This window comes from Gordionus sp. m RMFG-2023, chromosome 3 (assembly GCF_954871325.1).
Source record: "Gordionus sp. m RMFG-2023 chromosome 3, tfGorSpeb1-WG-v2, whole genome shotgun sequence".
In the NCBI taxonomy this organism is placed as follows: Eukaryota; Metazoa; Nematomorpha; class Gordioida; order Chordodea; family Parachordodidae; genus Gordionus; species Gordionus sp. m RMFG-2023.
In genome coordinates this window covers 53,441,532-53,465,136 of record NC_088777.1, presented here as the reverse complement: position 1 = coordinate 53,465,136, position 23,605 = coordinate 53,441,532, and the positions used below count along the sequence as shown (strand labels likewise).

General features: G+C 29.2%; 1 protein-coding gene and 2 long non-coding RNA genes across 3 annotated transcripts; all 3 read right to left on the bottom strand.

Annotated features, from left to right (window-relative positions):
• Positions 1-5,695: 5,695 nt before the first annotated feature.
• On the bottom strand, positions 5,696-6,955 carry LOC135927456 (venom protein 302-like). The gene is made up of 4 exons (XM_065463449.1): positions 6,840-6,955; positions 6,506-6,629; positions 6,032-6,160; positions 5,696-5,889 (listed from the first exon to the last, which is right to left on the bottom strand). The coding sequence occupies exons 1-4, from the start codon at positions 6,893-6,895 to the stop codon at positions 5,758-5,760; spliced, it is 441 nt and encodes a 146-aa protein (XP_065319521.1). The 5' UTR covers positions 6,896-6,955; the 3' UTR covers positions 5,696-5,757.
• Positions 6,956-11,782: 4,827 nt separating this feature from the next.
• Positions 11,783-13,690, bottom strand: LOC135927460 (uncharacterized). Its single transcript, XR_010572096.1, has 3 exons — positions 13,552-13,690; positions 13,283-13,440; positions 11,783-11,846 (listed from the first exon to the last, which is right to left on the bottom strand). It is a non-coding gene; the product is annotated as an uncharacterized LOC135927460 (long non-coding RNA).
• A 7,049-nt stretch (positions 13,691-20,739) lies between these two features.
• On the bottom strand, positions 20,740-23,219 carry LOC135927427 (uncharacterized). Its single transcript, XR_010572083.1, has 3 exons — positions 23,094-23,219; positions 22,877-23,005; positions 20,740-20,914 (listed from the first exon to the last, which is right to left on the bottom strand). It is a non-coding gene; the product is annotated as an uncharacterized LOC135927427 (long non-coding RNA).
• Positions 23,220-23,605: the final 386 nt, after the last annotated feature.

The following is a 23,605-nucleotide window of genomic DNA, read 5'->3' as shown; positions in this document are numbered from 1 at the left end:
TTCGTATATTAATAATTCCTAAAGATACTTTATTTTTACTTTCATCAATCCAAAGATTTTTAAAGTAGGAATAAGAGAGAGTGTTCAAAAATGAGATTTGAAGGTTAATATCAAATTCATGATATATTTTAAAATATTTTATTTAAATAATTTACTACTGCAATAACTAATGATTTGCAATGTTTGAATTAAATTTATGATATTTTTTTTTAAAACTACATTTAATATTCGAGCTAATTCTCTGTAATAGCAGTTGATTATTGCTTTGCATTTTGCCAATCGCTAAAGCCAATGGGGACATTATGTGCCAATTATTCTTCTAAATATTGCGTTACAATTTCTCTAATTTATTGATTAATCCACCTAGGGCAAGGATCATGAACTATTTTCTCTTGGATCATATTTATACATTTCGACTTCTCCCTTTTATCTTTATAATTAAATTTTTCCATTTTTCTGAACCACCGCTTCTCGACCTCTGTGGTATATTTTTTGCTCTCATATAGTCACAAATACCGACATTGTAATTTTTAACATAATTTTGGTAGTTGGCTTTTAAATTTTAATAAACTAGTAAGGGCTATCAAACATGCTATTACCTTCTCGTACAGCAATGGTGTAACTAATTTGTTTTCCTAAACCTGCTTTGATAACCCTTGCAGGTAGGCCTGTATTACTGCATAAATGATGGATGTAAAGCGATTCAAATAAAATATGGCAATTGTTCAGCATATTTTCATGTGAAGAACCAGCGTCATATATCATAACATTAGCTTAAAATATCTAAACTTGGATCAAATTTTTTCATTTAAATTTTAATACTATTTAACTAATATGTATTTGTATCTTATTAGATTATAAAGTTGATTAAGATACTAATATTTTTAAATAATTTGTATCTTAAATAAAAATCTTTTACAAAATTTTAAGAAGAATAACAAATATCCACGATACTGAAAATTCAGAATCGAATGAATTAACAATGCCATGGCCCAAATATAATGAATACCTTAGAGTAACATCGTTATCTTCAATAAACTAATTCTATCCTCACCAATGTAAGATGTGCCCCAAAAAGTATAATATAAGTTTCAAAACATTAAAACTCAAATTTAAAAAGATATTTGATTATACAATTATGATATACTCTTACCAATTTTTTTGGTTGTCTAAATTGTCAATCTATTTCTTATTTCAGCAAACAAATCATGACTCAAACTAACCAATCTCCTGCATAGAAATAGCGAGAATGGTTGATATTTTTAGAAAACATGTTTAGCCCATTAAAACAACTCGAGGTATTAATTAAACTTTTACTTGCTTTCCACATATTTCTGCTCGGCCTCGCTTTTACTTCCGGAATTTATGAATATTCGCTTAAATTATTATCGTCACTTCTAAAGTGACCAATTCTTATATTATAATCATTATGCGTCATCAAACTCAATAGCTACTAGTTGGATATTGTGTTCCTTATTTTGGAAATCCAATAAATAATCCGTAGAAACTTTTATTTAAAAACTTGTCATTTATTTTGTTATTAAATTTTACACATAGTACTACAACAACATACAAATGATTAAGGGTAATTGTATATTTTTCTTTAAATTTGATATATAGCTAAACATCTATGGGGGTCCTTATTGGTATTGGAAAGGTTTTCGGTGGGGAATAACGCACCTACCGATATTTCCTGGTGTTGTTTGCAAACAAAATAAACCCGCTTTACAATATCCTTGTTGCCAGGAATCTCCACAAGGCTCATCTACGTTCTGAATAAAATATATCAATATATTCGTATGATAAAACAAAATAATTTATCAATACCAGGGTTGCAGACAATTTATATGTATATAGCAAGCAAGTGTGTAAAAAAAGGAAGCGAGATTACTCTAGAAACCCGATCCTATTGAATAGGCTTCTGGAAGAGGTATATCGAACCCCTACACATCCATCCTTCGCGAAAAACGGTCCCCCGTAGACTTCTTCTACAACCTATCCCATAATAATACCATTCCATTTATATAATTAACATGCGCTAATTATACTATTTTTAAAATACGTTTTATTAATTCCCAAACCCTTTCGATAAAAACAACGTATTCTGATTCATATCGAGAATTTAAAATCGATCATCAAAGTGGCGAAGATTGTGCAGATGACCAGCTGTTAATTTCTTATAATTTAGGAGGTAAATTTTCTTCTGAGTATTATTAATTTAAAATAACCATGATGTGTTAAAAAGTTCAACGCTTAAGTCGTCTTGAATATTTGAACAAAATAATACTCCACGCATATCGGAACATAATTACTCTAAAATAAACCCTAATGAAATCAAAAATTTGAGATATTCCCTAAATCCTCACTTGATGATCTTGGATAATTCATTATTCCAGAAAGTTCTATGATAATACATTTTTTTTTTTACATTAGCGCCAAACATAACAGCAACCACTAGCATCTCCGATGACCCCTGCCTTGCAATCAGTAGGGGCTAGTGTTTTACATATTATATTAAGTTGCTGGCAAGGGCAATTTAACGCTATTACGAATTTTTAAAAGTAGCTAGCTCCCGCTCCTACTTTCTCAAGAAGATCTAGCTCCCGCTACTATATTTTTAAAAGGAGATTGGAGTGCCACTCCATAACCGCTCCTTTGATTTACATTTTTTTAAAAGGTATGCGAAACAAAATCATATTTTTTTTTTAAATGATCTATCAAAATATTTATAACCTTTTATTATAGCATTTAAAAGTAATAAATTTTCTAAATTAGAATCTAACAAACATCCAGACCTCTCAGCTAATACTTTTTTTGCAATACAAAATAGGCCCTCCTCAATTTTTTGATTAAGAAAATTTCTCATAAATAGTAATTTTGGTATCATTATTTAAAAAAATATTTGTCCAATATATAATCTTCCTGATGATCAATTTCCAGGAATCCAAAAAAAATCTTCCAAATCAATTTGTATTTAAAAGAAAGATTACTTATAGATGCTTTTTTAGATTGAAGCTGGTCTCTTTTGAAAATTAAATAGTTTTATTTAAACACAAAAGGCATTTTGCCCTTAAATTTGTTTGATCATTTGGATTAACATCTTTTAGAAGTTTAAAATATTTTTTGTAATGATGGAATTAGAACGTCGATTTCTTCATCTATGTTCTCTAAATCCATAATATCTTAGGCTATTTTTTTTAATATTATATATCTACAAAACGAGTATATTAATTATGACTTACAAGATTTTCCGAAAAATTTATTTTCTATATATAAAAAGGAAAAAAATTGATGTTTAAATATTTAAAATGATTAGATTAAAAACCCAATATAAAACTCGGCTTAAACATTTAATAATGGATAAATTTAAATGAAATAAAATTTCATTTTTTATCGAATTTTAATTAACAAATATTATTAATATTTACAAAATAATTTAATTTATACATTGAATTTAAAGGAGCAGTGGAGCGACGCTCTTCCACTCCAGCCTCCTCAATTTTAAAAAGGACCTCTCTGCGAATTTGTGATAATTAATTTTAAGACAAAATAGATTATTGTTGAAAGAAAAATAAGAAGATATATCGTTTCTTAGATGATTTTTTAAAAACCAACCTGAAATGTTTGTTTTTTTTTGGATTTAAAAATGCCTATAAATTCTCTTGTAATTTTCTCATAAAATTCAAGAAATTTCTAGATATCCAATCTATCAACCACCATATAAAATTGCTTAACTTAAAGAGAATACAATGTTTTAACAATTTTTCATTGAATTATAATTAAGGCTCTCAGAAAACGTTTTATTAAGACTGAACAAGGATTTTGTATTTTATATTGGATATGCAGGGAAAATTCTATTCTTAAAAATCATTTAAGTTCTCTCTAATATGTGTTATAGCTTAAAAAAAGTAAAAGAAGAAAGAATAAGCAATGTTTGCTAACTTTAATCAATTATAACTATCATTTTATGGATGGTATAAATCAAGCATCAACAGGACCTTTAAATCTTCAAATATTCCCTCTATCCTGGAACCATCCAGCCTCAGCCCTTACAATCAAACCAGACCAGATGGTATGACGCTAGTCCCTTGGAACCAAGATCTACCTCTCGCCTGGGATCATACTAGTGTGGATCGTTTTGCCAGATCTTTTTCTTCCAACTCTATCACGAAAGCCGAAATCACAAAAACAAACAAATATAGCAACCTTAATAATGTTTTGTTTGTTCCGATAGTTTCAGATACCTGGGGATATCATTTGGACCCCAAGCCCGAAAATTATTCAAAACAATAGGGCAAAGGTTACGTTTAATCACAAGTGATCCAAAAGAAGGCTTCTACCTTAGACAGAGAATATCAACTGAAATCTGCCGTTCTAACTGCATATCCATACATGGGTCATTAAGCCCCGTCGATACTTTGCTCAACGTTTTAAATCGCAAAATATTTTTTAAAAAAAGGAACTTGTTTAATTTAGGTACATGTTTCATATTTATGATTATAAAAAAAACAGGATGTTCTTATATTTATCAAAAGAAAATTTACTTTGTATCACAGATACATCCAGGATCCTTCCATGTGAGGGAATGGCACGGGTAGATGGATCGGAGATCCTTAAATTGAGAGCTTCATTGATGTTTATATAAATTATTCGCCTTTTCTTATTTTTTCTCTCAAATGGTATATATATATTTTGGGAATAGATGGTGGGTGGGACTGTAGGGAATGATATTTATCAGAACATAAAAAATTTCTCATTTTTCCTACACTTGGTTAGACACTCATCTTGTATATATTCAGGAATTTCTATATACCTATTAATAATATAGGTTTTTTTATCGGGAACATCGACCGGGATTGACACCGGTTTCAACCATTCGGGATTTCGATTGTTTTTAAAAATTTTTATAAATCGATTTTGATTGATTCTCAATATTAGTCTTTTACTTATCTGATCACCTTATAAAATGCTAAATTCTTATATTTAATCACGTGCTTTAATCAAGCACTCATTACTAGTTAGATATTCCCCTTTATCAGTTGCGTGAGCAACATGTATTTGGAATTGTACTTTTTCTTTTTCAAACGTGTATATATTTAGAAATTAATCGCTTTGAAATTCATAATAAATATTTATTAATGCGCAAAATGGCTCGAATATTTGTTAGGACCAATCACGCCCTCTTATATTGTTATACGCGAAAATAAAATGCGCGAGCATGCGCATTATAAATTTGTTAGCTAAGACACAGGGTCAAATAATGATTTAATTTATTTGATATTTTATTTTGGAATTTAATCGACCCAAAATGTTTCATATACAATGACGTTTATATTTCCTAGACTGACAATTCGTTCATGTGTACATCAATGCAATCAGCTGGAGACGCCATCTTAGTAACACTAATCATTATTAAAATTTTAAACGAGAGCCTAGTTTATTCCTATATCTGATGCAAACTTTATTAAAGAATTACCGGATCATCGAGATAATAAGGAAGCTAGTTACCAAAATGGCGGGTCCAGCTGATTTGCTTTTAACGACGCTGAAAAATGCATTTTAATGAATGAATCGTCATTCTAGGTATTATATATATCATTGTTCATATATAATTTTCACAATTAATTAATATTATTCTATCATGGAAACTTTTATTATAAAATAAACTTAAATTTGCCATTTGTTATTAAATTTTACACATTGCAACATAAAATTAATTTGGATTATTGAAGATTTGAAGTATAATAGCCGAAAATTTTACAGTCGCTTCCTTAGAATATTGGGGGGGAACACGCATTTACCGATATTTGCTGGCGTACTTTGCAAACATAATAAACCCGGTTTACAAGCTCCCTGTTGCCAAGCATCTCCGCAAGGGTCACCCACGTTCTAATATAAAAAATATATACAAATGTAATCTTTGTACCATTTATATATCGAAATAAGTTTATTGATATCGTGGATTGTGTGAGATATCATAATGATTTTTTATGTATATATAGCAAAGTAAGGGTAAATAAAGCATGATTACTCTAGCGAATCCTAGCACACATTTTCCGTCCGATTGAATAGGTTCTTGGTAACTCTTGAAAATGCATATCAAACCTTTCGCACATTTACCTTTTATGAAAAACGGCCCCCCACATACTTCTCCTACAACCTATCCAATAATACAATTTTATATATATTTAACATGTTATTACTATTTAAAAAAAAAAAAATGTTTTTATCATTAATTCATAAAAAATATTGGATGAAAACATATTCTGAAATCTTGTAGAGAATTTATAAATCAATCATCAGAGTGGCAAGAATGTTTAAATGGTTAGCTGTGAATTTCTTAGAATTTAGCCGTAAATTTTCATTTTTAATTTTTTTTATACAAAAGGTTCAACCTCATATAACTATTTTAATCTTAATAATTTAAGTCAGAGAAATTCCTAGGCCTGGCGCGATGATCTTGGATTAAGTCGTTAAGTATATATATTTATTTTATTTTTTTTACTTTGGCACAAACATTACAGCAATTACAAACATCTTTGATGACCTCTGCCTTGCAATTTGTAGGGGAAGCCGTTTTACATTTTATCTTAAGTTGCTGGCAAGGGCAATCTAACGCCATTACGATTCTGGTAATTTTAAGAAAAAAAATAAATTATTGTTTAATAGATAAGGTGCTGGTCTATAAAATTTGTTGCATAATAAATTTTTCGCTTTTCACTCATGGCCTGAATTATTCTAATCTAAATAGTTAAAATACTAAAAATTGATAAATTATTAAACATGCTAAAAAAAAAGTTTTGTTAAAAATATACTTTTATCTATTTACAGTTACTTACGTGTTAAAGAGACCCAACAGAATTCCTACACATGTCAAGGTTTTGGTGACAAGCATAATTAATTAATTTTTTTTTCTTTTTTGAAGTTTTGAAGGTAAAATAATATTTGAATTTATATCATCTCGTATATTTAACTTATATATAATATCCTTAAATCAATTTTAAAAAAAAAAGTATTATTTTGTAAATGTTTTATAGACACCTTTGGCCATATAAATAGAAATTGATGTTTAGTGTTTAGAAATAAATAAATAACTAAATTTGAATGAAAATATAATAAATTTAGAGGATTTTTTTTATAAACCAATCAATCATGTTTGTTTAATGCCATTTTCTGAAATTGTCATAAAATAGAGAAATTTCTGTAGATATCTAATCTATCAACCATGATATAAAATTCTTTAACTTAAAAAAAAAGAAAGAAAGAAAGAAAGAAAGAAAGAAATAATTATATTTTTAAATTTAAACGTTTTATATTTGTAAAATTTATTATTTTTTTCCCCAATAGAATAGCTGGGGTAAAAAAAGTAGATTTCTAATATATGCTTGGAAGCAGAAGGTTCCAGGTTCAATGCTGGTAAGGAACGTAAAAATTTTCAGGTTTTTCTTTGATGAGTGATGTGTATGACCATAGGCTAGTATGAATTGAGTGCCACCCCGATCACCGACAGGCTTGGACAGTCGGGTGATAGGATACTTGTCCAATAAACCGTATCTCGTGGGCCATTCAAGTATGATAGATGGAATTGATAAGAATACTCCGGTTGGATATCTGTCGATAGAATAATCCCGTGGGATATCTGTCGATATTGATGCTTCGGTGTGAGATCAAGATACAAGAAGAAGGTGAAAGTTTAAGAGAAAAAAATAATAAAAGAGTGAATTTATTAAGATTTTTCTTAAAAAGCGCAAAAAATAGGATATACAGGCAAAATTTGTTTTTAAAAGAAATCAAAACAAAAATATTCTCCAAAAATAAGAAATAATACAGATGCAACTACAGTTGCGGCAATGGTATGCGCTTATCACTTGTAGAACAAAAATGAGCAAGGCTATCAGCAATGTTTTAGAACCCGAATCCAGGAGGTCAATTCTTGATGATTTGAAAGATCGGCATAATGAAATTCTAACAGATACATCTAATAAGGGAATTATTAAAACATTTACCTTAATAAAACTATTAAATTTTACATAACTAACCATATATTGGGAAATATAGCAGATTCGAGATTATCAATGAATGTACTGACTTATATGAATGAAATGATATTGATTTATTATTGGATAAAAATAAATCAGGATAGAAAGAAATTTGCAAACTAGACATGTTTTTCGAATAAATATTTAAATTATATTTAAAAAATATAAATATAATCAATTATTGTCTCTTAAACCAAAATTATTATTTATATATTAAAAACGTTTAAATGCTAAATAAAAATTTGCGGGAGAAATTAATAAATTGCCGTAGATATTTTCGGGAGATTTCCAATTGCGGTAGTTTTGCGGTAGTGAAATGTCAGCGTGTAAAGTATAAAATTGCGGGAGTCTCCCGCTGATGGTGGGGGGAGATATGGCAATCCTGTCTATTAAATCTTCCTGTCAAACAGCAAGTTTACCAGGCTTTTTTAAAATAATTAACGATGCATACTTGTCATAGTTTCAATCATTGTTATCTAAACAAAAATTTAGAAAAATCTTTAACCCTAAAGATAAAGAATAGCTTAACAACTATCATAAGATAATTTAGACGATATGCAAATTCATTAGAAAAAAAAGAGAAGTTGCCCAGATGTTAGGTCGGGTTTAGCCCCTTCGAATGAATACGATATTTCCCAAAGCCAGATTATGTCATTTTCCCTCAATTATATTTTACAAATATAAATATACATAATATCAAATTATCCCTTTATATATTATACGAAATTTTTGTGTGTAATTTCGAAAACATTTCAAGTTCATCGTGGCATGTTTTACTACCGTACATTTGGCAAGGTCATTAGTGTTTCTATTAAATACTTATAATTAAGATGACAATCAAATAAAGGGTAAAATTTTATCGACTTTGCCATAATTTCTTCTAAGCATCTTAAAATTTAAATCTAGATTATATAATCAAAAAAGTAAGCCTATAAAAATTGCATAATACAATAATTTTTATTTAGAAAAATGTATAAAAATATTTTCCAATGAACAATGTTGTCCTATACCATCACTTTGAAAACGAGATTCCCAAGTAATTACTAAGCTTAACTATTCCATCGGTTAAATTCTGATAAAATATGCCATATTTTATCAAATCTTTTGAAAATCAAATACAATCGAATCATAATGATTCCTAGAATATTAGAGACACTTTTTCCGATATTTTTTTAAAAATAATGTGAAAGAAATAAAACAATATTTTTTTAAAAAAATTTTTCCCTTATTTCTAAATATTTTTATTATATATTCATTTTATTCAATTTTTTTTAGAGTAAAAATTATAATATTTAACGATCGTAAATTTAGTAATAGATATTTACCTTTCACATAATGTCCATTTGTTATAATTTCGTTATACCGACAATTTATACCAAGGTAAGTTATAATAATTTTAAAGAGAAAAACTAAAATTTAGATTAATTTTGCCCGGCGATTACAAAATTATTAAAGATGAATTTATTTTAACGTACCGAATAAATTGTCCATAATAAAAATATTTTAAAATATTCATTGTTCATTTGATGATAACAATCTGCAAACGATTACAAAGTATTCTGATTACTAATATATGATTATATATTAGTAATTTTTACTTAAACATTTTTTCTATAACCTTAAAATATTTGTTTTAAAACCCATTTTTTATAAAGACATATAATATTATGTTGAAAATAAAACTCTTTCTATAATGGGGGAATGACCCTATAAAGTGCAGTATTTTTCCCCATATATATTTTTAAACGGAGATCTTTAAAACTACTTATCTTAAGCTTTTGGTGTATATAATAATATTATATATTTTTTTTCTTTTTTTTTTAAAATGAATTTACCTTTTTATTTTTCTGGTGGTGAAAAATTTCTCACCTTCCTTCCATTTAGTTAGGCCGCCTGTCTTGTACATATTCGTAAATTGTACAAATATATCTGTTTTTCATAAGAAATCCTAATCGACCGTCAATATTTTTAACCGAACCTTGAAAAGGATTGAGCCGGTTTTAACTTTTCAGGATTTCGATTGTTTTTCGATATTATTAAATCGATTTTGATTGGTTCTCAATATTGGTTACCATTTTAGATATTTTTATCTTTAAGCTATTTGAGTGTGCCAGCCCAAATTAGGATATAAAAGTAATTTTTTTTAAAGATATCATTTGATAGAACACAATCTTGATTGTAACTGCTGTCAATCATATTCCTTTAATCCAGTTTATAATGATATAAACGTTAGGAGCTTATATATAAGTTTCTTATAAAGATAAAATTATTAATGAAACTGTGGTTTTCTTAACATAATTATAAAAAAACCTTATATGCAACAAGTTTGAATCATCAAACCAAACAATATTATTACTTTTCTACGAACCTAAAACAAGTATGAACTGGCAAACCAAACGATATTATTATTTTCTAAACCTATTATTATTATTATTGAACCTGACCAAACGATATTATTACTTTCTATGAACCTAAAACAAGTATAAACTGGCAAACCAAACGATATTATTATTTTCTAAGCCAAACGATATTATTATTTTTTTTGAACCGCACCAAACGATATCATTATTTTCTATGAAACCTAATCTCAAAATTTTAAACCAACCATTGTAATTTGCTTTATATACTTGTGAAAAATAAAATACTTTTTTTTATGACTATAAATATAATTTTTTTAGGTTGCAAAGAATTCCTTGTGAGAAATTATCTTTATCACATTTTATTACAAAACTAATGGGGCCCAAGTTTAAGAAAGATGAGCTTAGAATGTCATGCCCTTTGAACTCCCCCCCCCAAATTCTGATATTTCCATGATAAAAATTATCTCTTTAATATAATTTTTAAAAATATATTGAGTTTTATATTTTAATAAATCACATAATTTTTAGATACTATAGATATAAGGGCAAAAAGATACAATAAAAATGTAACTTTGACAGTTTTAAAAAAGATGTTTTTATATCTGATTTCTAATCCCCACACCAATTCTTTGTAAAGTTGGTATTTGTTATGTTGAAATTCAATTATATAAACCATCTATTAAGGTTCTTTTTGTGATAAGTAAACGTATAAGAGTTATTTATTTATAATAGATTAAATAGACAAATCCTTTACATAGATTAAGTAGTTGCAAATAATTTTTGATAGGTTGATTAAGATTATGGATTATTAGGTATATAGTGGGTTGTATGCTTGAAAACAGAAGATCCCAGGTTCAATCCTGGTAAGGAACGTAAATTTTTTTTAAGGTTTTTCATCGATGACTGATGTGTAAAGACGTATGGTAAGATAAATTTCGGAGCTTAGGGGTGACACCCCGGTCACCGACAGGCTTGGACAGTCGGGCGCTAGGATACTTGTCCAATACACAAGTGAAGGATACCAATAGCTACGAGTCTTCTATATTTTTTTGAAATAAATGAAAATACTTTAATAATATGATATATGCATATGCATATATATATATTGGAATCGAAAATGCATTAGCGATGATATCAATCAATTTCTTGTTTTAATTTGGGAACAAATTAATCTGAATATACTATCTTCTGGCATTTTCACAAAGGTGCCTCCTAAGTTACGATTAAAAAATCTATAAATAAAATTATTTTGAATCAATTGTTACCCATAAAATTTATTAATAGTATCACGTGTATAAATCATATAAACTATATATATATATAGTATTTTTGTGCGTGATCGCTCTACAAGATACTAGTGGGCATCTTTCATCTGCTTGAATAGTCAGCTGGTAACTCAGTAAAGATGAAACTATTTGCGCATCTACCCGTCATCTCTTATCCCATGCTTAAGATCAATGCGATATAAAGATATATATTTAAAAAAATATATTATATATTATAATAATGAAAACAAATATCAATTTTTTTTATTGCACTTGTAATCTTTCACATAATTTCAAACCCTAATTAGAGATATATATCATTTATTGAATTATTTGAATTAGATGTGGTATTTTTAAAACAAAATAAGTTTTCAAAAATCGATTGAAGAATTCGCTGACATATTAATTTCAATGTTATTTTTAATTTCTTTTCCATAAGTCATAATATACTCAAATATATATTATTTAAAGAATTTTCTACTGCAATAGCTAATTGTTTGCATCGTTTGAATTAAATGTTTGATATTTTTTTTTAATGACATTTAATATTTGGAGATGATTCTCTATAAAGGTTGATTTTGCCTTGCATTTTATCAATCATTAAAGTCAATAGGGACCTTATAAGACAATAAACATCTAAATTATTGCATTTCGATTATCGCTAAGTTTTTAAATGATGTATTTTTTACACACAATTTTGATAATTCGTTTTTTAAATTTTAATAACCCATTAAGGCTATCAAACATGCTATTCCATCTTGTACAGCATGGTTATAAACTAATTGTTTTTCTAAAAGTGCTATTGTAACTCTTACAAATTGGTATAATGATCAAATTCATATATCGTACATTATCTTGAAATATCTAAACTAGGATAAAAAATTTTCTCATTTAAATTTTAAAATAATATCATAAATTATAATTCTTATTTAAATTAACCTAATACAAATTTTTCTTTTAAAGTGTCATCTATTTTAAATACAAATTACAAAATTGTAAAACAGATACAAATCGATATGTCAAACCCCGACTATAGTATAGTTTATTAATTTGAATATTTTATAGATTATCGTGTAAGCATGGATGTTGATATTTTCATTTTCATCATCTTAATTCTGAAAACTCAAAATAAAATGAACTAACATTACCATGACCCAAATGATAAAATGAATACTTTAGAGTATCATCATATCTTTAAATAACTAACTATATCCGTACCAAATGTAAAAATGTGCCCAAAAAATACAATATCAGTTTCATAATCCAAGTTCCAATTTAAAGAGATTTGATTATATTCCTAAAGTATCCAGTTATTAATTTATTTTTAGATTGTTCATTTATTAAAATTTTTGTTGATTATTATGATATTATATTAGAAATAAAAATCACTTAAAATTATATACATAGGTACGATGAAACAATTAATATCTTTTATAAAAATTATTTATTTTTAGCGTGATTAATCTTTGAAGTTTTGCTCTCATTTTTAAATTTATCACATACTTTTAATCAAACTCACCATTTGTTAGATTTTAGATATTACCCTTATATATTGGGGATCCAATAAACGAAAACGTTATTAAAAATTGCTATTTATTGGTTATTAAATTTTACAAACCTAAAAAATAATTTTGGGATTATTGTTTCTTTAAGGTTTTGACGTTTGACCAAGTGGTTTTTTACGGGGGATAAGGCATCTGTCGATAAGTTCACGTCTAATTTGATAACAAACCTGGGTTTACAATTTCCTTGTTGCTCACAATGATCATATGCGTTCTAATATAACAAATATATAAATATATCTGTTACCTTTTATCAAAATAAAGTTAAGTTAATATCACGGTTTCTAGATATCATTAATAATTTATATATATATAGCAAGTATACAGAAGCATTGGTCACTCTAGGAAATCCGGGTACACATTTCCTATCCCTATAGAATCGGCTATTGGTAACTATTGAAGAGGCATATAAAACCATTTGAACATCTACCCTTTGATGAAATACACACCACCACCGCACACTTCTCCTTTAACCTATCCATAAGATCATATTATACATATATTTAACATGCTTATAATTACACCATTTTTAAAATACGATATTTATATTCTGAATCTTATCGAGAATTTAAAATCATTCATATAAGTGGGAAGATTCTACAAATGGCTAGCTTTTTTAAATTTATTATATAATTTAGCCTTTTTCTTTCGAATATTTTTAATTTATATTAATAACTAATAAATTGAAGCAATAACATTCAAAAAAAAATATATATATTCTATATATATTCTGGGAATACACTTCGCTAAAATCAACTTAATAATTCTAAATTAAGATGATTCCTAATCTTCACCTCACGATCTTGGAATAGTCGTTATTTCAGTAAGTTCTATCAAATGCATATTTATTTATTTTTTTTTACTTTGGCGCAAATATCACAGCAACCACAATCATCTTTGACGACCTCTGCCTTGGAATTAGTAGGGGGGGGGGGGGTATTTTACATTTTACCAGAAGCTGGCAAGGGCAATGTGTAACGACATTACGAATCTGAATAAGGAAAAACAAATTATTGTTTAATCAAATTAATTTTTTTGTTATAAAAGTCCATTAAAAATTATTAAAATTTATAGGTAAGGTGTGGTCTAAAAATTGTTGCATAATAAATTTCATCCGTTTGTCCACATGACCTGAATTAATTATATTCTTATAAGTTAAAATACTAAAATTGATAAATTATTAGACATGCTATAAACTTTGTTAGAAATATACTTTTATCTAATTACAGTGCTTACGTGTTAAAGAAACCCAACAGAATTCCTGTAAATACCAAAATTTTGGCGATAACCATTGTTAAAAAATTTTTTTTGAAGTTTTGAAGATAAAATAATATTTAAATTATAGTATTTCGTATTCAAAACTATTTTTAAATAAAAGAGTTAAATTTGAGTTCATTTTATAAATGTTTTATGAGCCCTTTTGGCCATATAGTTTCAAAAACATTTTAAATTAGTGCTTAGACTTAAATAAATATAATTTGAAAGTAAATATAATAAGAAGAATGTGTCGTTCTTAGATTTTTCTTTTAAAATGCTTATAAATTTTCAGCATAAAATCAAGAAATTTCTAGATATTTAAATCTATCAACCATGATATAAAATTACTTAACTTAAAGAAAAATACAAAGTTTTAAATAAAACGTTTTATTATTAAGATATTACAGATTTAGTGATTTAAATTAAGGCGTAAAAAAACATTTATTAAGACTGACAAATATTTTTATATTATATATATATATAATATATTTTTTTTAAGGCACATTATCATATCTTTATTATTTTCATAAATAAATTATATGCATAAATCAAATAACAAATAATGGAAAAATAACAAATTATACAAAAAATTCGTCACGTAAATTTAAAACATTAACATCCCATGAATTTATACATAAACATTGTTTTAAGGTGGTGGCTGACATCCTATTCCTCTTCCTAGTAATGGTTGCGCCGGCTCGAGAAAAAAATACGTTCGGTTGCTAGGGACGTAGTTTGTTCGCATAAGTAATCCTTGGCCATTGTCGACAGCTTTGGAAAACGATTAGCGTTTCGAGACCACCAATCTATAATATCAACAGAGGTTTGAGCAACCGGATCTGTAATATCTCTAGGTTTCATTTCTTGTTCTAGATTAAGAGTAAGGTGCTGATCTCCTAGTCTAATTCCGATCACCAAATTTGGAGCTTCCTTGATGCATATAATGTGCCATCTTCTTTTTCACAGGAGAAATTTAAACGCATCTTACGCCTACAAACATGCCATTTGGCTTATATTAAAATTGCCCTTCTCATCGCCGATTCTGTGATTAGGGGGTATCAGTCATTGAGAATATGAAGCTGAGGTAATTGGATTTTATTATATTGAGGGTTAATCTTTGGCGTAGGTAGTAACCCTCGTTAGGATCTTCGGTCCTAGTAGAGATCCGTTTCCCCAGCTCTTTAAAGAAGGCCAGGGCATGAGAGCCGCACGACGTTAGAGTCGTGGCAATTAGTGGTAGGAATGTGTAATTGGCCGGAAGCGATGGCGAATACTTAGCGAGTTTATTCGTCTCGGCGTCTACTAGAGCATCTCTATTTATATTGGAAGGGGCAAGGGGATCGATGCATGAGAAATCCCATGTTAGGAATTCCCCTCTCTTCCAAGGGATCATGGTAGAGCCATCGGGACGCTTACCATCAGAATTGTAGAGTCCAGTTTCGAGGGTTGATGGGATACCGGCAGATTTTAGGGCCCTGGCAATAGTATAATTGCATTTTGAATGTCTAATGAATATGCCTCTACAGCGCTTGCAGTGTAAAGAGTGACGGCCTTTGGAGTTGACCGGCGTTTGACAAAGGATGCAGTGATAGGGTATTACCATATCACAATTAAGTCTTAGACCGATGGCGTGACGTAGCTCATCATTGCTTAGGAGCTGGTCAAGGTTTCGCGATGGAAAAGCTTCGAGAAATTCATATCCGCTGTCTGCGGAAATGGAGAAGAGTAGAGAATGATCCTCGGGTTGGCTCCTCGATTTAAGGTATGCAACGGAGTTGCCAACTAGAGGCTTATCCCAGTCCTTCTGCAGTGCCGATGAGGGAGGATCGACTAATGAAAGAGATTTCCATAGATCAATTGCATGGGGAAGTAAAGGGACAGGATGTTTTGTGAGTGCGTGTATGATGGGCTCGCAGGACAGGCGAGCGGATATGAACGCACTAACAGAGAGTAGGGATCGTATGCCAATGCCGCCGGATTTGGTTGGCAAGGTGGCTTGTAGCCAAGATAGGTCTCCGAATTTGAGATTGAGTATATCCTCTGTGAGGTGTTTAATCTCTAGCTTGTGTGCAGCGGACGTCGTATTGGAAGATACGTGACGATCGGAGTGTATATAGAATTTTTGGGATTAGGAGGTAGTTCTTTAATAGAAAGAACGCTTGGTGGGCTGGGAGGCGAGATAGTGTACCGCGCATAAGGGATATCTCTAGTAGAGTGGCGAAGAACTTGACAAAGGACTCGTCTTTACCCACTGGAGATCCAAGATGTGTTAAGAAGTTCAATGGTGTATGATTGAACGAAGGATCATAGTTAAGGTCGATGATTCCAAGAGGACAATATTCGCTCTTGTCTTGATTGATTCGCAGTCCCAAACTGCTCTCGCTGGATTTTATTATTTCGACCGCCTTCATAACTTCGCTGGGTGAGCCGCCTAGTATACTATCGTCGATATACCAGTTATGAAGGTTTAGTTTACATTGGTCATTTATGCCTTGTATTAGGCTATTAATGCCCAGACAGAATAAAAAGGAGCCTAGAGGGTCACCTTGTTGTATTCCACTACTAGAAGGAATCAATCTATCTCCAAATTGAAGATGCGATGGACTAGCATAACAATCGAAGATGAATTGCGAGTATTCTGGGTAAAGGGTAAGGATGGGATTAAGAAACGCTGAACGTTTTAGAGAGTTAAAAGCGTTTGAAAAATCTATTTTAATTAGGATATCGTCACTGGGGTCTGTTTGTAGATACATTCTGGTCATGTGTAGGGATACCTCACATCCCCCTTTTACGTTGACTCCTAATTGATTAGGGCACAGGTGATTGGATACTGTGAACAATATTCTGCTCACTTCTAGCTTTGCGGTTAATCGGCGCCAAGTGGTCCCAATAGCGATAGGGCGAATATCTTTATTAGGTTTATGGAGGGCGATGAGTTTAGCTCCATAAAGGAGTGGAATAATGGCGGGTGGTAAGCCTCCAGCAAGCATACGGTTGATGAGTTGAGTAATTTTTTCCAAAGCATCGCATGTTGTGTGATGTAAGGTGCGGTTAGATCCTGTAGGAATATTGGGCGAAACCCATCAACCCCCGGTGAAGAATCGCGTTTGAAGGAGAGAATAGCCTTTCTAACCTCGCTTGAGGTAAAAGTGGTTGCAATTAGAGGAGCTTCGGGGTAAGACGGTATTTCGTCCTTAAGATCGTGTGGGTGGTGTTTTAGGAGAAGAGCTTGATAAGTTGTTTGATCGTAGGGAGCTAGCTTATTGTCAGATGTTGCCAGTCGAATGGCGGATTTAACATTCAGGTTATCCAGCTTTTTAGATATAAGCTTGGCCTTGGTGAGTAGGTCATTTTTGTGATTTTTATTTTTATCGGTGTCATCACCTTTAAAAGATGTGGAAAATTGACTGATGGGTAAGAGGTAGTAGCATCCTTGATTTGCTGTGTCAGAGATTTTTTGCTGGCAGGATCAGGAACTTGCAAGGTAGTAAAGGCAAATGACAGGGTGTCTAGCCAGTGTTTTATGGAAGAATAATTATTTATCAAGAAAGTCAAGTTCTTTGAGAGGTGTCTGGCAACTTGAAGTCTTGCTCCCTTAAGTATTCGAGAAATCACAAATGGTTTTGGTGTGACTAAAAATATTTCTACATCTGTGGAGTCGGTTGGATTGAAAGTGAGAGCATTTTCGGCGGTTGAGGTGGGGACTATTGGGCTAGTAGGCACATCAGTCAACGTGGGAATGGTAACTATAGGTTGTGCGAGGGCAAGGGCAGAAAAGGCATTTAGGGTTCGAGGGATAGCTGGTGATAAGATGGGATGCCCAGATTGAGGACATTTTATCCTCTGGTTTCGATGAGATGGCAATAGCCCCAATTTGGTTACTTTAACGAGTTTATTACATAAAGGGCAGTTAGATTTGGTAGAAGCTGTGCTGAGGTCTTGTAAGCTCATGAATTAAAATTTTTTATCAGTTTAAGAGTAAAAATGTTGGATATTATTTTTATCTTCAAATATGGGTTTTTTGTCACAATAATTGTAGGGTGCTATATTTGGGTCTTGATCGATTCCACCGCATTTTTTGTTTTTAAGAGTTCCAATATGGCGTCAGATGAAAGATTTTTTACAGATATTATTTGATCGATTGTTTTGTTTCTATTTCTAAAATTTATTGTTACTTGGTGAACATGATGATCAAAAGTTGATTCTTTTACAATAAGAAATTAATTTATAGATTTGATTTGTCTTGAGGTCATAATAATCTTGATATCAATAGTTATAAATTTACAGAAGACTATAAAATATTGATAAGGGTATCAGAAAATATCTTTTAAAGAATATAAATGAAAAAGTCAGGAACAGAATTTTGCCTTATTATATGTAGCCTTTTCGTTAAAGTCATAATTTTATAGATCCTTATTATAATTTGAGAGTCTTATTATTGCCAAGTTTAGGTTTATGAATCTGATTTGATACTTCAGAGTTTTTGAATATTGGACAATTATTTTGTACTCAGATATTAAATATTTGAATGTTTATTAATCAGATTTATCAAATTAGTTTATAAGGGTTTTTTTTTTAATTGAGTGATGTATAATTCAATTGCTTATTAGTATTAAGGCCATTAAGAGCTGTAAGGATTTTGATAAAGTTATATTTCATAGGATAAAAAGAATATATAATTTTGGAAGATTGTAGCTACAACGTCGGAATTTTTCGGCAATGTATTCTATTTTATTACAAGTTAAATAATTTATTTATTTATTTAATATTAAGTTATTAATATGAATTTATTTCTATAATTTATAGATTTTGTTATATATATTTTATAAACAATATTTTTTTAAGATTGTTTCAATTTTTTTTTTAAAACGATTTTTTTATACATTTTTGACGTATACCTTTTATTTCTGATATATCCTTTGATTATTATTTTGTGTTAGATGATTTTTTAAATAATTTTTCACATATTTTTATTAAATATGGCCGCTTTTACTTCTGAATTTTATGATATCACTTAAAATATTTGGAACTTATATCAATCAAATCATCTTGTAAAATGCCTAATTCTTACATTGTATTTCGTGCCTCATCATCCACCTAATGAGGATCCAATAAACAATCAGCCGTGTAAGTAACATTAATTAACCGTCAATTGGTCGAACTGGATATGTCAACTGACCGACTTGCCCAATCGTAGATTGAATAAATATTCAGAAATTAATCGCTTAGAAAATCGTATTAAATTTTTGTTAATGCGTCACGCCAGTTTATATTGTATACAAAGAATATGCAAAAAAAAAATGTAGAAGCATGCGCATGCGCATTTTTAATTTTACTATCGACCCAAATTTTTTCAATCTTTGTACATATAATTCATTTAATCGTTCTGGACACTCATTTATTTTAAATTTATATATACAAACCTAAAAATAATTTTCTTTTTAAAAAGTTTTTAATGGGCGTGAATGGTTTGAATGGTATTAGGTCTATTTGCTTTTGAACAGCTAAAACATGTGCAAAACAACGATTCTGAGCAATCTTTTAATCTGGGATTTTTATTTTTAAGATATTTATAAAAGAAATGTTTGTTGGTAACGTGTAATAGTTGTTGACCTTATATCTATGCTATAATTATTAATGATTTTATTATCAAAATATGACTCAATAAATTTATATTATAGGTTTCCTGACAATCGTTTGTTATGATTAATTAAAGCTGAGATAGTTTTTTATCTACATTCGTCCTCCTCCATAATTTGATGCGGGTGAACTTTGGCTTTGTTCTCCAATGATTTCTGATTCAGAAAAATATTTATTATACCAATGCGCCTAATATCTATTTAATAAATAAAATATTATTATAAAATTTACACCATAATAATAATAAGGGTAATAGGTTAGTCAAAATTATATTAGGAAATGAAACAATAATACAATTTTATAAAGAGATTAATAATTTTAGTGAATTTTGATTTTATAGTAGAATAATTAAAGTTTCAGATTATTTTGATTTGGGCAATAAGAAATTCCTACTGTGATTGAATGGTGATCTTTAATCAAAAACTCTATCCATAATCATAAAATTGATAAATTATGCCCAAATTAATGCCTTTCTAGTTGAAATTATTTATAACCAAAGATTAAAAAGAGAACACACATGTTTCTACAGGTTAATGAAAACTGTATAAGAATGTTGGAATAGTTTTTATGCAATATTTATTGAAAGCTTGTATATATATAAACATACATTAATTAATATTAAACACTAAAATTTGAAGATTATTTATTTAAAATTTTTTTTGGAATAACACATTTATTATCTATGAATTTTTGACGCATTTACCCATCATGGATGGATGATAATGTTCACATTTCAATCCCTTTTTGCAATTCCCTTGCATATGACCTACACTGCATGCTTCTCCTTCCTCCTAATAATAATAATTTATTTTTTTAATATATAGCTATTAATTTTTTTAAACTTAGATTGGTGCAATTTTTTTTAATCTATAAAAGTTTTGAGTGTATGGATCTGAAGTACTGCAAAAATCAATTATTTTTGACCAGGAGTCCATAATTAAAAAAGTTTTCAAGCTCAAGGTTCAATTATAATACAATATTAGAATAAAGAAAATAATCTTACGCCATATATTTATTATATCATCTTTTAGCTAACATATTTATGTTTTGGACAAATATTTTCTTTTTATTTCTACACCCTAATGATGATATCCTGTCCCACGTAAAAAAAAAGGATAAATATTTGAACTTATTAATAAAATTTTTATGGCATAAGTTATCATTATCTTAAGAATTATGGCTAAGTTTTCAATTGATTAAAAGTTTTTTAAAGAAATAACTTTGTGGATTCTATATTAGACAGAGAATCTCTTTAGAGATCTTCCTATCTAATTTCCACTCCCCCCCCCCTTCCTATAGTTATACCCTCCATTTTTAATAGATGTTATTTAGTAAGTTTAAAAAAAAAATTATATAACTTTATTTTGTCACATCATTTTAGCGACTCCTTCTTAAAAAATATGTAATACCAGAGATCTGAAAATTAACCATTTGCATAACCTAACCCAGATTTTCCAACCGTCCGGTTCGGGTTTCATATTTACGGGTCGAAAATTATTGATATTCGTATCATGACGGGTATGTTAGGGTGTTTAGTTTTAAAAAAAATAATAAAGATATCTGATATATATTTATATTTCTGTTATTTTTTAACCGAAAAGTACACTAAAAATTCTTTTTAAAATTAAAATCGTTTTTGAGAGTTAAACATTCGATACTAATTTAGTATCTTATAAAGGGAAAATAAAATAAATTATTATTTTTCGAGAAGGGTTCAATATTTAATTAGCGAAGCTACGACTGCTTATAGGGTATAAATGATCAAGCCAAATATATGCAAGAATTATTGATATTCGTATCATGACGGGTATGTTAGGGTGTTTAATTTAAAAAAAAATAATAAAGATATCTGATATATATAAAATATTTCTGTTATTTTTTAACCGAAAAGTACACTAAAAATTCTTTTTAAAATTAAAATCGTTTTTGAGAGTTAAACATTCGATACTAATTTAGTATCTTATAAAGGGAAAATAAAATAAATTATTATTTTTCGAGAAGGGTTCAAAATTAGCGAAGCTACGACTGCTTATAGGGTATAAATGATCAAGCCAAATATATGCAAGAATTATTGATATTCGTATCATGACGGGTATGTTAGGGTGTTTAATTTAAAAAAAATAATAAAGATATCTGATATATATTTATATTTCTGTTATTTTTTAACCGAAAAGTACACTAAAAATTCTTTTTAAAATTAAAATCGTTTTCGAGAGTTAAACATTCGATACTAATTTAGTATCTTATAAAGGGAAAATAAAAAAATTATTATTTTTCGAGAAGGGTTCAATATTTAATTAGCGAAGCTACGACTGCTTATAGGGTATAAATGATCAAGCCAAATATATGCAAGAATTATTGATATTCGTATCATGACGGGTATGTTAGGGTGTTTAATTTAAAAAAAAATAATAAAGATATCTGATATATATAAAATATTTCTGTTATTTTTTAACCGAAAAGTACACTAAAAATTCTTTTTAAAATTAAAATCGTTTTCGAGAGTTAAACATTCGATACTAATTTAGTATCTTGTAAAGGGAAAATAAAATAAATTATTATTTTTCGAGAAGGGTTCAATATTTAATTAGCGAAGCTACGACTGCTTATAGGGTATAAATGATCAAGCCAAATATATGCAAGAATATTTTTAATTTGTGTTTTAAATTCTTGTTTCACTTAAATTCGGGGTTCTTACCTTTACAAATATGATATTGTTGGCATAGTTAATAAAAACAGCAGAAAAAAATTACTCTAGGGTATTCCGTTGTGCAGATCCCTTTTGCAAAAAATTGGTCGTTTTAGTTATCTAGTATACATATTAATCCGCTGGAACATTTTTTCATTGGTCCATATTGTTCCAAACACACTTCGCCTTTCACCTAACGATATTTAAACAAATCACATGTATAAAAATAATCACAAAATATTCTCTTTACAAGGATATTAAATGCGGTTTATTTAAGATACTTTGGCGCAAACGTAGCAGCATCCACATTCGTCCAAAATTAGGTCACCTTTGCAATCTGAGGGCGGAGCCGTTAAACATGGAGGCGTACGTTTGTTACAAGCACAATAGGAACCACGAGCGTCCAAATCTTTTAATGAAAAAAATAAATAAAATTTTTCCAATTGGATCAATTTTTTGAGTATCGATAATAAATCAGGATCTAGAAAATTTATTGTAGCTGGAGGAAGACAGCTGATTGATTGGATTTCGTTGATCCCGACAAGTTTCCGTATGAACGTAATGCCAATTAAATAAGCTCAAAATTTGATCGAATCATTAAAGATAACACTTTGCCGTTTATATTTTCGGTTTTATCATTTTCGGTTTTATCATTTTCGGTTTTATCATTTTCGAAAGCGAATAAAACTATATAATAAAAATAATTAACCATATGAACCGAACCGGGCCGGACCGGACCGGTTTCTAAAATATTTTGGGACTAAGCCAGGGGCCCTACGATTTGACCCTTTGC